Source organism: Phocoena phocoena, chromosome X (assembly GCF_963924675.1).
Source record: "Phocoena phocoena chromosome X, mPhoPho1.1, whole genome shotgun sequence".
Taxonomy (NCBI): Eukaryota; Metazoa; Chordata; class Mammalia; order Artiodactyla; family Phocoenidae; genus Phocoena; species Phocoena phocoena.
The window spans coordinates 48,498,040-48,515,863 of record NC_089240.1 but is presented as its reverse complement, the minus strand read 5'-3'; the positions used below and the strand labels follow the sequence as shown (position 1 = coordinate 48,515,863).

Here is a 17,824-nt window from a genome sequence, read left to right as displayed (position 1 = left end):
GCAGCAGAAGCTAAGGACTAAATCAGCTGTGAGGGACAAAAGGGACTTCCATCCAATGCTGTGTCTGAGCCAAGCAAGGAAAACAATTGTGGGTGCCTCCACAGGCAGTGAAATGGAGATAGCTTCATCCTCTGTCTGTAGCTGACATGAGTCTAGAGCTTGCACAGAGTCACATTGCTTCAGCACTCTGCCACTCTGGGGCAAGGACCCCAATCCTGGGAGAAGGGAAAACACACACTTAAACAGAGACAGCTCAGGCCTGACCCTCAGGGTTTCTGCTCCAGCAACATGGGATTAGACCCCACCTCTGATAGGGTCATGATGGCTACTGAGCAGAGGGGAAGTTCCACCTCACACCCAGCTCCATCTCTAGCTTCTCCATCTCCAACCCCACCAAAGTGATAGCTGCCAGCACACCCTGGGGAAAGAAATGACTTGTATCCACATCAAATCCAGCTCTCCAAGCAAAGGCATTGGGCACACACATTCTGTACAGGGCACTCCCACATAAGAACAACCCTTCAAGAAAGTAATAGGTAACTGTTTCACCTAAATTAATAGAGACAGAGAAATTTAAGCAAAATGAAAAGGCAGAGGAACTGCTCTCAATCAAAAGAGCAAGAGAATATACCTGAAGAAAATGAATAATGAAACAGAAATAAACAATTTGACAAATAAAGAATTCAAAGCATTGGTAACAAAAATGTTAAGTAAATTAGGGAAGACTATAGATGAACACAGTAAAAATTTTAACAAGTAGAAAACATTTAAAAAGCCCCATTAAGAAATGAAGAATTAAATAAGTGAAATAAAAAACACACTAGAAGGAATGAATAGCAAATTAAGTGATGCATAAGAACATATAAGTGATATGGAAGGTAGAATACTGGAAATCACCCAATCAGAACAGCAAAAAGAAAAACAAATTTAAAAATAAAAGCAGTATAAGATATCTGGGATAACATTAAACATACCAACGTTCACATTATAGGGGTCTCAGAAGAAGAGAGAGAGAGAAGGGGATTGAAGATGTATTTGAGTAAATTATGGCTGAAAACTTCCCAAACTTAAAGATGGAAACAGATATACAAGTACAGGAAGCACAGAGGGTACCAAACTAGATTAACCCAAACAGATCTACACCAAGACATACCATATTTTTACAAATAACAAAAGTTAAAGACAGAATTATACAGGAATCAATAGAAAAACAAAGTCATATACAAGGGAACATCCATAAGATTATCAGCTAATTTCTCTGCAGAAACTTTGTAAGCAAGAAGAAAATGGTATAATATATTCAAAGGGTTGAAAGGGAAAAAACCCCTGCAAACTATGATACTCTACCCAGCAAGATTATCATTCAGAATCAGAGAGATAAAGAACTTCTCAGACAAGAAAAAACTAAAAGAGTTCATCAATACTAATCCTACCATAAAAGAGATGTTAAAGGGTCTTCTCTAAGTGGAAAAGAAGTAAGAATCTATGGTAAAGGGAAAATCCCACCAGGAAAGGCAAATATATAGTAAGGATTAAAGATCAACCAATTAACTAAGCCAGTACAAAGATTAAAAAGACAACATATTATAAAAGCAACTATAACTACATAAACAGTTAAGAGATAAACATGAAGATGTAAAATATGATGTCAAAAAAACCAAAACATTGGGGAGGGAAGTATAAAATGCGGATTTTTTAGAATGTGTTTGAACTTAAACGACTATGAGTTTAAAAGAGTAGATATAGTTATAGATCAACATATATGACCCCCATGCTAACCACAAATCAGAAACCTATGTAGAGACCCAAAAAATAAAAATAAGGGAATACAATAATACTACTTTTAAAAAAATCATCAAACCACAAGGGAAGAAAAACAGAAGAAGAAATGAACAGAGAAGAACTACAAAAACAATCAGAAAACAAGTAATAAGATGGGAATAAGTACATACCTATCAATAACTACTTCAGATGTCAATGGACTAAATGCTCCAATAAAAAAATATGGTGACTGAATACCAAAACAAGACCCATGTGTATGTTACTTACAAGAGACTCACTTCAGAGTTAAACACACACACAGAAGGAAACTGAGGGGTTGGAAAAAGATATTTCATACAAATGAAATAAATATGAAAGTAGAGGTAACAATACTCAAAGACAAAATAGACTTTAAAACAAAGGCCATAACCAAAGACAAACAAAGGCATTATATAATGATAAAGGAATCAATACAAGAAGATGATATTTTGTTAACATATAAGAACCCAATATGGGAGCACCTAAATACATAAAACAAAATGACAATAATTCAATAATAGTAGGGGACTTTAACACTCTACTTATAGCAATTGACAGACCATTTGTACAGAAAATCAATAAGGCAACAGTGGTCGTAAATGACACAATAGTCCAGTTGGACTTAATAGATATCTATAGGACGATCACAAAACAGCAAAATATACATTTTTTTCAAGTGCACATGGAACATTCTCCAGGATAGATCACGTGCTAGGCCACAAAAGAAGCCTCAATAAATTTAAGAGGATAGAAATAATATCATGTACTTTTTCCCAACAACAATGGTATAAAACTAGAAATCAATTACAAGAAGAAAAATGGGAAAAGCACGAACACATGGAGACCAAACAACAGGCTTCTACAAAAACCAATGGTTCAATGAAGAAATCAAGGAGGAAATCAGAAAATACCTCCAGGTAGATGAAAATGGAAACACAAGTTTCCAAAATCTATGGGATGCAGCAAAAGCAGTTCTAAGAGGGAAGTTTTGTCAATACAGTCCTACCAGAAGAAACAAGAAAAATCTCAAATAAACAATCTAAACTTCCATCTAAAAGAATTGGAAAAAGATGGACAAAGAAAGCCCAAAGTCAGCAGAAGAAAGGAAATCATAAAGATCAGCGAGGAAATAAATAACATGGAGATCAAACAAAAACAAAACAATAGAAATGGTCAATGAAACTAAGACCTAGATTTTTTGAGAAGATAAACAAAATTGATCAATCTTTATGCAGGCTCATCAAAAAGAAAAGAGAGAGGATACAAATAAAGAAAACAAATGAAAGAGGAGGAAATAACAATGAATTACACAGAGATAAAAAAATTAAAAGAAAATTATCAATAGTTATATGTCAACAAAATGGAAAACCTAGAAGAAATGGACAAATTTCTAGAAACATACAACCTTCCAAAACTGAACTAGAAAGCAATAGACAACCTAGTCAGAATGATCACTAGTAGTGAAATTAAATTTGTTACCAAAAAAACAAAAAAATTTCCCAGCAAACAAAATTTCAAGGTCTGTTGAATTCAAAGGGAAATTCTACCAAACATTTAAAGAAGAGTTAGAGTTTCCCTGGTGGTGCAGTGGTTAAGAATCTGCCTGCCAACATAGGGGGCATAGGTTCAAACCCTGGTCCGGGAAGATCCCACATGCCACAGAGCAACTAAGCCCATGCATCACAACTACTCAGCCTGCACTCTAGAGCCTGTGAGCCACAACTCCTAAGCCCATGTGCTGCAACTACTGAAGCCCATGTGCCTAGAGCCCATGCTCTGCAACAAGGAAGCCACTGCAATGAGAAGCCCGTGCACCACAATGAAGAGTAGCTCCTGCTCGCTGCAATTAGAGAAAGCCCTCACGCAATCAATGAAGACCCAATGCAGCCAACAATAAAATAAGTACAATAAATTTTTTAAAAATAAAGAAGAGTTAATACCTATTCTTCTCAAACCATACAAAGAAATTATAGAGGATGGAGTATTCTCAAATTCATTATACGAGGCCACCATTACCCTGATACCAAAACCAGAAAAAGAAACTATAAAATCAAAATTATGCACCAATATCTCTGATGAATATAGATGTAAAAATCCTGAACAAAATATTAGCAAACGGAATCCAAAAGTACAAAAAAGGATCTATGGTTTAGTGGGACTTATTCCAGGGTTGCAAGAATGGTTCAATATTTGCAAATCAATCAAAACAGATTAACAAAAAGAAGAATAAAAATCATGAGATAATCTCAATAAGCACTGAAGAAGCACTTGACAAAATTCAGCATGTTTATAATAAAAACTCTCAAAAAGTGAGCATAGAGGGAATATACCTCACCATAATAAAGGCAAGCCTACAGTTAACATCATACTCAATGATGAAAAGATAAAAGCTTTTCCTCTAATACAGTGGTCCCCAACCTTTTTGGCACCAGGGACCAGTTTCATGGAAGACAACTTTTCCATGGACTGGGGTGGTGGAGATGGTTTCGGGATGATTCAAGTGCATTACATTTATTGTGCACTTTATTTCTATTATTATAACATTGTAATATATAATGAAATAATTATGCAGCTCACCATAATGCAGAATCAGTAGGAGCCCTGAGCTTGTTTTCACTTGCCACTCATTGATAGGGTTTTGATATGAGTCTGCAAGCAATTGATTTATCATGGTCTCTGTGCAGTCAAACCATTCTGCTAATGATAATCTGTATTTGCAGCCACTCCCCAGCACTAGCATCATTTCCTCAGCTCTACCTCAGATCACCAGGCATTAGATTCTCATAAGGAGTGTGCCCTTGTATGCACAGTTCACAGTAGGGTTCGTGCTCTTATGAGACTCTAAGGCCACCACTGATATGACAGGAGAAGGAGCTCAGGCAGTAATGCAAGTGATGGGGAGCAGCTGTAAATACAGATGAAGCTTCACTCGCTTGCCCACTGCTCGCCTCCTGCTGTGCAGTTTGGTTCCTAACAGGCCACAGACCAGTACCAGTCAGTGGCCCGGGGGTGGGGACCCCTGCTCTAATACAAAGAACAAGACTAGGATGCCCATTATTGCCACTTTTTCTCAACATAGTATTGGAAATTCATGTTAGAGAAGTTAAACAAGAAAAAGAAGTAAAAGGCATCCAAATTGGAAGGGAGGAAGTAAAACTGTCACTATTTGCAGATGACATAGAAAACCTGAGGTTTATACCAAAAAGCTATTAGAACTGATAAATGATTTCAGTAAAGTTACAGGATACAAGATTAATATACAGAAATCTGTAGATTTTCTATACACTAATAATGAACTAGAAGAAATATAAATTAAGGAAACCATCCCATTTATAATCACATCAAAAAGAATAAAATACCTAGGAATAAACTTAACCAAGGAGATGAAAGACCTCTACTCTAAAACTATAAAACATTGATAAAGAAATTTGAAAATAATACAAAAAATGGAAATATATTCCATGTTCTTGGATTTGAAGAATTAATATTGTTAAAATATCCATACCACCCAAAGCAATCTACAGATTTAATGCAATCCCTATCCAAATACCCATGACATTTTTCACTGATCTAGAACTAGTAATCCTAAAATTTATATGGAACCACAAAAGACTCTGAATAGCAAAAGCAATCATCAGAAAAAAAGAATGAAACTGAAAGTGTCATGCTCCCTGACTTTAGACTATACTACAAAGCTACAGTAATCCAAACAGATTGGTACTGGCACAAAAACAGACACATATATCAGTGGAACAGAACAGAGAGCCCAGAAATTAACCCATATACATATAGCCAATTAATCTGTGACAAAAGGCACAAAAATGTACAATGAGGAAAAGACAGTCTCTTCAGTAAGTGGTGCTGGGAAAACTGGACAGCTACATATAAAAGAATGAAATAAAGCATTTTCTAAAACCATATAAAAAATAAAATCAAAATATATTAAAGACCTAAATTTAATACCATAAACCATAAAATGTCTAGAAGAAAGCATATGGGGGACACTCTTTGACACAATTTGTAGCAATATTTTTTTTGGATCTGTCTCCCCAGGCAAAGGAAACAAAACAAAAATAAATAGATGGGACCTAATTAAACTTAGCAGCTTTTGCACAGCCAAGGAAACCATCTACAAAATGAAAAGGCAACCTACTGAATGGGAGAAAATATCTTCAAACAGTATGTCCAATAAGGTGTAAAATCATATATATATATATATATATATATATATATATATATATATATATATATGTATCATGAAAACTTCATATAAAAAAAGAAGAACCTAATGAAAAAATGGGTAGAAGACCTGCAGACATATTTTTCTAAAGACATATACATGGCCAACAGGCACATGAAAAAAATGCTCAACATCACTAAACATCAGGGAAATGCAAATCAAAACCACAAAGAGGTATCACCTCATACCCTTCAGAATGGCTAATATCAAAATGTCTGCAAATAACAAATGTTGGATAAAATGTGGAGAAAAACAAATCCTAGTACACTTTTGGTGGGAATGTAAATTGGTGTAACCATTATGGAAAACAATATGGAGGTTTCTGAAAAAACATAAATAGAACTACCATATGATCCAAGCAATTCCACTTCTGGGTATATATCTGAAGAAAATGAAAATGCTAGTTTGAAAAGACTAGTATTTTCAACGTTGGAATAGCACCCCAACGTTCATAGCAGCATTATTTACAATAACCAAAATATGGAAGCAACTTAAGTGTCCATCCACAGAAGAATGGATAGAGAAGTGTATATATATACTCAATGAAATATTACTAGGCATAAAAAAGAATGAAATTTGCAGCAGCTTGGACGGCCCTAACGAGTATTATGTTTAGTGAAATAAGTCAAACAGAGAAAGACAAATATTTTATGATATCACTTACATGTGGAATCTAAAAATAATATAAATGAGTGTATATGCAAAATAGAAACAGACTCACACGTGTAGAACACAAACTTGTGGTTACCAAAGCAGAAAAGGAAATGGGGAAGGGGTAAATTAGGAGAATGAAATGAAGAAATATAAACTACTATGTATAAAATAGATAAGCAACAAGGATATATTGTATAGCACAGAAAATTATAGCCTTTATCTTGTAATAATTTATAATGGAGTATAATCTGCAAAAATACTAAATCACTATGCTTTATACCTGAAAATGATATAATATTGTAAATCAACTATACGTCAATAAAAAAAGATGTGGTACACACACACACACACCACACACACACAAATACACACACACACAGTGGAATATTACTCAGCCATAAAAAAATTAAAATCTTGCCATATGAAACAAAGTAGATGGACCTGGACAGTATTATGCTTAGTGAAATAAGTCAGACAGAGAAAGACAAGTATAAGTTTTCACTTACATGTAGAATCTAAAAGAAGAAAACAAATGAATAAATATAACAAAACAGAAAGAGAATCACAGATATAGAGAATAAACTAGTGGTTACCAACGGGAAGAGGAATGGTGGGTACAAATTTCAGTTCTGCAAGATAAATAAGTCCTAGAAGTCTAATGTACAACAATGTGACTGTAGTTAACAATATTGTATACTTGAAATTTGCTAAGAGGGTGTATCTTAGGTGCTCTCATGAGACACACACACATACACACAACGTAACTTTGTGAGGTGATGGATGGGATAATCAGTTTGTTTGTGATGAATATTTCAGAATGTATACATATCAAATCACCCATTTTTACATCTTGAATATGAACAATTTTCAACTATAAAGTTGGAGGAGAAAAAGAATAAATTAAGGCAAAAAGCCTAACTGTGTGGAAGTGAGACTGGAATTGAAAGGATACAAATAATAGCTCACATATATTGAGAGTTTACTATATGTCAGACAGTATTCTAAGTGTTTAAACTATTAATATTCCCAGATAAGGAAACTGAGGCAAAGAAAGGTGAAGTAACTTCCAGCTAATGAGTGATAGACTGGGATGTCAAATTCAGGCAGTGTAGTTTCACAGTGCATGCTCTTGGCTATTATGTTTGCATCCTCAATAAATGAGCTATTTGAAGAAAGAAATAATAGAAGTTTAGAAACACATAACTGGGGGCACAGAGAATGTTAAGAATCAATCATTAATTTTGAGCCTGAGTGAATGGGTGATGCTGTTATTAAAAACTGGGGCTTAACTGTATGTTAAATGGAAATTGTTGTATCTGTACTTTCTGCTTTGCATGATTGTAAGCTCAAAGCAGATGAAGGGCTGCATTGCATACTAGAGGTGGTATCCAGATAAGCTAGAACCTCATGGCTCTCTGCTGAGAATATCTACCAGAGACAAGGATATCACTCTCTGGAACACCTTGCAATGAACCCCAATCTTTAGAGTGCAATAAAGCAGGCATTTCTTCAGCTGTCTCAGTTCCAAAGAACCTGTGGAATATCAGTAATAGAAAAAAAGTATACCCAGGTTGCATACCAAGGTTGGGTTCTATACAAACTCTAACACAGTATATGTTTACAAGAAAAGAGGCCCCCTTCCTAGTCCAGGGTGTCCAAATCTCACTTCTGAGCTGGAGATGATTGGGGATGAGAAGTCTTCAAGGAGAGGGTACAAACTGATGACTAAAAAGCTATTTCTGGCCCATAGGCAGGTTTCTTTGAATCTATGGTGTTATAAAATTTGTTTAATTACATGACAACATTCAAAATCTAGGATGTTTCACATAAAAATCATGATTCTTGGGCTTCCCTGGTGGTGCAGTGCTTGAGAGTCTGCCTGCCGATGCAGGGGACGCGGGTTCGTGCCCCGGTCCGGGAAGATCCCACATGTCACGGAGCGGCTGGGCCCATGAGCCATGGCCGCTGACCCTGCGTGTCCGGAGCCTGTGCTCCACAACGGGAGAGACCACAACATTGAGAGGCCCACATACCACAAAAAAAAAAAAATCATGATTCGTTTTAATTTGGGAGATTTGGTAATACTTATTTGGAGTTGAGTGATAGTTCTCCTTCAGATGGGGCAATTTGCTCACTCCCTCAGCACCACCCTCAGCCCCCAGGTCTGCTTTACTTATTCTTTCTAATGTCCACCTTTCATTTCTAATGAGAACAAAGATATGTTATAGGTTGGTAAATGATGCTGAGCTCCAAAAGCCTGCTTTAATTTCACTGTACTTTTCAATACTTAATAAAACTTGTGTGGCTCTGGTAGCAAGGGAGGGAGTCTTATCTGCCTTAATCTTCTTATAAATGTTATGACTTCCCAATTAGAAAGACCTACAGGTGCTCAATGGGAATGATAACTATTCAGAAGACACCAGGTTTAGTGTTTTCTTAGGCTGGTTTCATGAAAGCTACCGTAGAGTAGAAACAAGACATAGGGGTAAAAGCCATGAATGGAACCTGTGCCCATGAGTATAACTAGATCAACCTTTGTTTCAAGACTTTCTTCTCTTCCTGTCTCTCAGAGACTGTGTGTGTGTGTGTGTGTGTTTGTGTGTTGGGGGTAGAGTGGAGGTGGGCAGACCTGTATGGATTCTTCGGTGGGCTTTCAGGTGAGAGCTTTTGGTGTACACTTTGCTGCATCCCGCAAAGTCACACTGGTGAATCCGTCTTCTCTTCAAGTCAAGGGACTCTTCTCCCTGCATTTGGCTCATTGCTGCTGGCCTGAGCAAAGAAAGAGAGATAAGGCCAAATAGTGATTTTAAAGTGGAGGCTAAATAAATGGACTTACATATAATGGGATCACCTCATACATGCATTTAATTTATGCAAATTTAATACCAGCCCCCCCCCCAATAATTGAAATAGCTCAAGCAATTCCCTCAACTAAGCCATTCTGCTCAGTAAATGCAGGTCCCAGAAGGTGGTAATGTTTCTTTGGGTGGTTTCTGTTCCCAAGCAATATGAGCATTTCACTCTAATAAGCTTCATTCTTAGGTTTAAAGCAATGTATTTTTCATCCAACATGGTTGCTAAAACACAAGCCAATGATAAGGTTGCTTTAAACTTACAGAGAGAAACAGAATGCAACTGTACTTTATAGGAAATTTGTATATTTTCCAAGGGTAAAAAATGATGATCTACAATTAAAACATTACTGTGTCATAACATCCATGTCCATGCACATGTGTGCATACAAGCTCATACCTTCGCTGAAAAGGCAGTTTACTTATATTTTGTTGTCCTCGAATTCTTACTATTGTGTCTGAGAATTTGTTCCACTTTTACCACAGACACACACATATATACACAGAGACAGACCTGAAGTAAAGATAAAAGTACTTACTCTTGTACCTGAATACCCTGTAAGGCTGAGGATCCACTCTCAATTGCACTCTCCTCACTGTCACTTGGGATCTCCAGTGGAGACATGGAGGTGGGGTCAACTTTAACTAAAAGCAAAGAAAAGGAGCAGTGTGGGCTACAAATGTATGAACCTCTAATCATTTTCAGGATTCCCAGTTTGGCCCACAATGAAAAGTAGCAGCAAGATAGAGAAATAAAGAAAAAGCAAAGATGGAAGAAGTATATTTGTATGGAAGGAAAAGAAGAGCATTTAAAATTTTAGCAGAGCAGGATAAAGAAATTCCTTTGAGGGAAGGGTAGTGTGGAGCATTGTCACTAGAATGAGCTTCTCTAGGATAGTGAGCAAGATAAGATAGTGGGTTTCTCTAGAATAAGGTCTGGGTATGATTCAACTCCCTATCTCCAGGACCCAAGACAGTGTCTGTTGAAAAGTCAGGTTCAATTTGTATTTGTTGAATCAAACTCTAAATAGTTCCCTGACTGTCCTCAGATCAATGCCTAGGCTCATGCTAGAGATGAGAAAATCCCCTTTGGCTTTTGTGTTCCTTAATGGAAACGAGTCATTGAGATGAGACACATAATGCATGTCTAGCAGGTGCTTGATACATGTTAACGTCCTTCCCTTCCACCTATGTTGGCAGAAGCCGTTAAATCTTTATTGTCAACCAATGGTGTTTCTGACGCCTAACAAAACTCAGTTATATGGTCAGACATCTAGATCTAGTGAAAGCTTCAAAATTTCTATATAGAAGAAACTTAAGCGTGGCAATAAAGTTGGGGATGGGGAGTATTTGGCTAGAGCAGTCACCTCCATACATTGTGTATCATTCACTAAAACGTTTTAAGCATATATCTGTGTCTGTGTCTCTGCATGCGTATGTGTGTGTTTATGATATAAATGTACTAGCATCCTAAAATTTTGTGTACATTATGAAAAATAAACAAAATATCATGTAAAGGGTGAGACAATACAAATAGAAGTTTTGATGCTTTCTTTTTGTGCTCCAAATACTTTGTGCAATACCCCCTTTGCCCCCCACCAAGGTGTAAGCATACCATTTGGAGACCACTGTGCTAATGGTCTTAGCTTGAAACTACGTTGAACACCTTACAATTTATTCCATTTATTTAAAATGGTTCTGACAGGGCTTCCCTGGTGGCGCAGTGGTTGAGAGTCTGCCTGCTGATGCAGGGGACACGGGTTCGTGCCACGGTCCGGGAAGATCCCACATGCCGCAGAGCGGCTGGGCCCGTGAGCCATGGCCGTTGAGCCTGTGTGTCCGGAGTCTGTGTTCTGCAACGGGAGAGGCCACAACAGTGAGGCCTGCATACCACAAAAAAACCAGAAAACAAAAAAAATAAATAAAATGGTTCTGATGGACTGATGGATATTATGATGGGGGGAATTCAAAGCCCATCAAACCATCCCTTGGTGTTACCACTGCCTTGATATCAGTAAATTCTCACACAAAGGATTTTATTTTCCCATCTCCTGTTTTGTTTGGCTCTCTCCCTATATGAAAATTTATAATTGTATTTTAAATAAACCCCTCAGGGGATCTCAAAAACAAGATTGTTATGAATACTTATCATTACCACAACTAACCACTAATCGATAACGGCATTTTTATTCAAAAGAACACAGCGGAGTCTCAGCAACTTGATGCTTAGTATGTCATTCTCCTACATTTAGTGATGGAAAGATCACAAGGCATTGAATTTCAAAGGTAGAAAACTCTTAGAAAGTTTTTTTTTACACTAAGCTGAAATCTGGTTCCTAGTCATTTCCACCCGCATATCTCCCCTTTGGTTTTTTTAATTCATGCTAAACATTTATCATCTCCTTTCTGACATGGGTTTTAGTCCTCTCACCATCTTAATCTTTCTCCTCTGATTATACTCCAATTTCCCAACATCCTTCCTAAAGCTGAACATCCAAAACTGCTTGTAATTCTACAGATGTGGTGAAGGTAAATATCTTGAACCACTTCAAGAAGCCATATAATTTTCTTCCATCATTCTCTATTACAAACTAGATATGTCTCTAGGAGGGGAACTGGGTGGCTGGGGGATAGTGGTGAAAGGGAGATAAACATACCTTTATGAATTCTGAACTTATTTTAAAAATAAATAAAAGGTAAGATTACAGCATATGAACTCTCTCCTGGAAAAATTTTCAAGTTTGTTCATCACATTATTTTTTATAAGAAAACTACTATCTACCACTGTCCTCTCTGGAGATGCACAAAGAAAAATAAGATGGAGTCTTGTCCTCGAGAAATTTACAATTCAATTGGGAAGAATGCCCATACACTTGTGATACAGACATGTAAAAAATAACGTGGAAGGTGATAGATGCTAAATGAGGTGGAACACAGGAAAGATGGCAAAATTTCAAAGAAGACTATTTTACCTGTAGGGAAGAGAAAAGGTACAGTGCTGGGAGAGGCTGGGAGATAAGGCTGGCTATGTATGTAGGGCTAGAAACATTCTCAACTTTTCTACCAAAGCATTCTTAATGGCATAGAAGACTAAACACATCCTCCTGGAAAGTCCCAGTGTAGTTGCTTTAGTAGTTTAAAACTATTTTTGAAGGTCATGTTTTAAAATATTATTCAAATATTATATTTTCTCTTTAATAAAATCATATTTTAAAAATATAAAATGTTTTAAATTACTTACTGTCAAATAATATAGAGGTTCCAGGAAGATACATAGTATTTCACTCAAAGATATGTATACCCCAGTTTGAGAAACATGGGCTAAATGAAAAATATTCTTTGTACATTTGTAAGCATTGAAGAGACATGATAAAAACAGTATTTATGAAAAATTGCTCTTAAAGCTGTATGCAAGAATAATTGGAAAAGAAATAGGAGATACAATATTCAAAAAGGGAATAGATGAAGGAAGGTAAAGTCCAGCAAAGGGGCAGATTGATGCTCACCTGATCCAGCATTTTTGCCATCTCCTCCAATGAGTGGGACTGTAATGGCTGCAGGGCTCCCATCTGCAGGCAAAGTAGTATACACCATGGGCAGTGACTGCACCATCACTGGGATGGCCTTCAGGCTACCCATCTTATTTGGCAGATTGACTGAGGGGATGCTGTGAATCACATGTAAGATCTGCTGACCACCAGTGCCCTGAGAGGAGGCCAGGATAGAGCCTGGGGTCAGAATAGTAGGGATGTTTGCTGAAGTGCCTGTGTCTGATGTTGAAGTGGATACTACAAGTGTCTGGGAAGCAGACTGTGGCTTGGGAGGACGTATTGGAGCTTGCAGCATACTGGCAGGCTGAAGAGGAGACTTTGGCTTGTGAAAGGAGAGGTCAACTGGTTCCACCTGGGGCAGGTTGAAATCATTAGCCAGAAGTTCTTCTGGGGGCTCAATCTTGATGTCATTTAACAGTGCTGGGTTCTCCATGGGGTTGGCATCCAGGAGTGGTGGAGATGTCATATTACCTCTGTCTGCTGCCTTAAGGGAATCTCTAATTTTAACAGGGCCAGTGACCTAAAATAAATACATAAACAAATGAGAGGTGCAAACAGTGAGTGTTAGTATCCTGAAGAAGAGAGATGTGAGCAACGAAAGAAAGAAATCTCTATTCTGTTGTCATGGACAGAATATACAGGGAGTTGAGAAAAATGAGGCAAGAGGAAAAAGTAAAACAAGAGTAAAGAGGAAAAAAGAGGGAAACTATTGAGTACCAGCATCAGGCACTGTATAAGGCAATTAATACAAATTATTTCATTTAAACTTTACAATAATTCTGCAAGATTAATTAGAATCAACACATCTGAGTATCCACTATTAGTACTGTGTTAAGCCCAGTGAGGGCACAAATGAATAAGGTATAGCCACGAAGTACATACTAACATACCAACTACAATGATAGAATAATATGAGTAGCTTATAAGTCACACCATAATAAGTGATGCAGTAGATATGCAAGCAAGGTATTTTAGAAAAAGAAAAGGGAATGATTCATTCTGTCTAGAAGATCAGGGAAGGTTTCAAGGAGGAAGTGATATTTCAGATGAGTCTTAGAGAATTAATAGAAGTTCTGTAAGAAGAGAAAGGGTAAAAAAAAATTTCCATCTACAGAGACATACCAACAGACAATATGCTTAGGTAATAATGATGCAGTACAGTCAGTTTTATCAAATGAAAAATATATCTGTGCAACTTTTAAATTTAAAAATACCAATTAAGGGACTTCCCTGGTGGTCCAGTGGTTAAGACTCTGTGCTTCCAATGCAGGGGGCGCAGGTTTGATTCCTGGTCAGGGAACTAAGATCCCACATGCAGCGTGGCCAAAAAATAAATACTAATTAAATGATCACTTTATAGGTAATATATAAAATAACATAAAACCTCAACCTAATTACAATTTTTCTGAGTTGAATGAATTCAAAGATCAAGGATATCCCCAATTAAAAAATGGGTAGACGGGAACAATCACCAACAGGAAGACATTGGAACTCACCAAAAAAGATATCCCACATCCAAAGACAAAGGAGAAGCCCCAGTGAGACAGTAGGAGGGGCACAATCACAATAAAATCAAATCCAATAGTTGCTTGATGGGTGACTAACAAACCAGAGAACATTTATACCACAGAAGTCCACCAACTGGAATGGAGGTTCTGAGCCCATGTCAGACTTCCCAACCTGGGGGTCTGGCAAGAAGAGGAGGACTTCCTAGAGAATCAGACTTTGAAGGCTAGTGGGATTTGATTGCAGAACTTTGACAGGACTGGGGGAAAGAGAGACTCCACTCTTGGAGGGCACACACAGGGTGGTGTGTGCATTGTGACCCAAACAAGGGAGCAGTGATGCCATGGGAGAGAGAACCAGACCTGCCTGCTGGTGCTAGAGGCAGGGGGTGGCTGTGTCTCACCGTGAGGACAAGGACACTGGCAGCAGAAGTTCTGGGAAATACTCCTTGGTGTGAGCCCTCACAGGATCCGCCATTAGCCCCAACAAAGAGTCCGGGTAGGCTCCAGTGTTTGGTCGCATCAGGCCAAACAACCAACAGGGAGGGAATCTAGCCCCACCCATCAGCAGACAAGTAGAATAACGTTTTACTGAGCTCTGCCTACCAGAGCAACAGCCAGCTCTACCCACCACCAGTCCCTTCCATCAGGAAATTTGCACAAGCCTCTTAGATAGCCTCACCCACCAGAGAGCAGACAGTGGAAGCAAAAAGAACTACAGTCCTACAGCCCGTGGAACAAAACTCACATTCACAGAAAGATAGACAAAATGAAAAGGCAGAGGACTATGTACCAGATGAAGAAACAATATAAAACCCCAGAAAAACAACTCAATGAAGTAGAGATAGGCAACCTTCCAGAAAAAGAATTCAGATTAATGATAGAAAAGATAATCCAGGACTGTGGAAAAAGAATGGAGGCAAAGATAGACAAGACGCTAGAAATGTTTAACAAAGAACTAGAAGAATTAAAGAACAAACAGAGATGAAAAATGCAATAACTGAAATGAAAAATACACTAGAAGGAATCAATAGCAGGATAACTGAGGCAGAAGAACGGATAATTGACGTGGAAGAGAGAATGGTGGAATTCACTGCTGAGGAACAGAATAAAGAATAAAGAATGAAAAGAAATGAAGACAGCCTAAGAGACCTCTGGGACAATATAAAATGCAACAGCATTTGCATTATAGGGATCCCAGAAGGAAAAGAGAGAGAGAAGGAACTGAGAAAATATTTGAAGAGATTATAGTCGAAAACTTCCCTAATGTGCGAAGGAAATAGGCACCCAAGTCCAGGAAGTGCACAGAGTCCCATAAAGGATAAACCCAAGGAGAAACAAGCTGAGACACATAGTAATCAAATTGGCAAAAATTAAATACAAAGAAAAATTATTGAAAGCAGAAAGGGAAAAATGACAAATAACATACAAGGGAACTCCCATAAGGTTAACATACAAGGGAATTCCCATAAGGTTAGCAGCTGATTTCTCAGAGGAAACTCTCCAAGCCAGAGGGAATGGCATGACATACTTAAAGTGATGAAAGGGAAGAACCTACAACCAAGATTACTCTACCTGGCAAGGACCTCATTCAGATTTGATGGAGAAATCAAAAGCTTTACAGACAAGCAAAAACTAAGAGAATTCAGCACCACCAAACCATCTCTACAGCAAATGTTAAAGGAACTTCTCTAAGTGGGAAAGACAAGAGAAGAAAAGGATCTATAAAAACAAACCCAAAACAATTAAGAAAATGGTAATAGGAACATACATATCAATAATTACCTTAAACGTGAATGGATTAAATGCTCCAACCAAAAGACACAGGCTCATTGAATGGTTACAAAAACAAGACCCATATGTATACTGTCTACCAGAGACCCACTTCAGACCGAGTGACACATACAGAGTGAAAGTGAGGGGATGGAAAAAGATATTCCATGTAAATATCAACAGAAACCTGGAAGCAATTCTCATATCAGACAAAATAGACTTTAAAGTAAAGAATGTTAGAAGAGAAAAGGAAGGACACTACATAATCATCAAGGGAGCAATCCAAGAAAATATAACAAATATAAATATATATGCACCTAATATAGGAGCACATCAATACATAAGGCAACAGCTAACAGCTATAAAAGAGGAAATCAACACTAACACAATAATAGTGGGTGACTTTAACACCTAACTAACACCAATGGACAGATCACCCAAACAGAAAATTAATAAGGAAACATAAAATTTAAATGACACATAGACCTGCTAGATTTAGTTGATATTAATAGGACATTCCATCCAAAAACAGCAGATTACATTTTCTTCTCAAGTGCACACAGAACATTCTCCAGGATATATCACATCTTGGGTTACAAATGAAACCACAGTAAATTTAAGAAAATTGAAATCATATCAAGCATCTGTTCTAACCACAACACTATGAGATTAGAAATCAGTTACAGGGGAAAAAACCATAAAAAACACAAACACATGGAGTCTAAACAATATGTTACTAAATAACCAAGAGATCACTGAAGAAATCAAAGAGGAAATCAAAAAATACCTAGAGACAACTGGCAACACAAGCACGATGATCCAAAACCTATGGGATGCAGAAAAAGCAGTTCTAAGAGGGAAGGTTATAGCAATACAAGCCTACCTCAAGAAACAAGAAAAATCTCAAATAAACAACCTAAACTTAAACCTAAAGGAACTAGAGAAAGAAGAACAAACAAAACACAAAGTTAGCAGAAGGAAAGAAATCATAAGGATCAGAGAGAAATAAATGAAATAGAAACAAAGAAAACAATATCAAAGATCAATAAAACTAAAAGCTGGTTCTTTGAGAAGATAAACCAATTGATAAACCATTAGTCAGACTCATCAAGAAAAAGAGGAAGAGGCTTTAAATCAATAAAATTAGAAATGAAAATAGGAGAAGTTACAACAGACACCACAGAGATACAAAGCATCCTAAGAGACTACTACAAGTAAATCTATGCTAATAAAATGGACAACCAGGAAGAAATGGACAAATTCTTAGAAAGGTATAACCTTCCAAGACTGAACTAGGAAGAAATAGAAAATATGAATAGACCAATGACAAGTAATGAAATTGAACCTGTGATTAAAAATTTTCCAAAATATAAAACTCCAGGACCAGATGGCTTCACAGGTGAATTCTATCACTTAGTGGAGACCTAACACCCTTCCTTCTCAAACTCA

At 37.2% G+C, this 17,824-nt stretch overlaps 1 protein-coding gene across 3 annotated transcripts in view; it reads right to left on the bottom strand.

Moving 5' to 3' along the window:
- Nucleotides 1–17,824, bottom strand: part of KLF8 (KLF transcription factor 8) — a 64,634-nt gene that overhangs the window by 16,231 nt on the left and 30,579 nt on the right. For 2 of the 3 annotated variants that reach the window (XM_065900496.1, XM_065900495.1), the window contains exons 2-4: nucleotides 13,053–13,617; nucleotides 10,086–10,191; nucleotides 9,324–9,463 (exon numbers count right to left, since the gene is read on the bottom strand). In XM_065900496.1, coding sequence (XP_065756568.1) covers nucleotides 9,324–9,463; nucleotides 10,086–10,191; nucleotides 13,053–13,617 — 811 coding nt within the window. Of the gene's footprint in view, nucleotides 1–8,419; nucleotides 8,461–9,323; nucleotides 9,464–10,085; nucleotides 10,192–13,052; nucleotides 13,618–17,824 lie in introns of those variants that run through there. The other variant, XM_065900497.1, reaches the window with a different exon arrangement.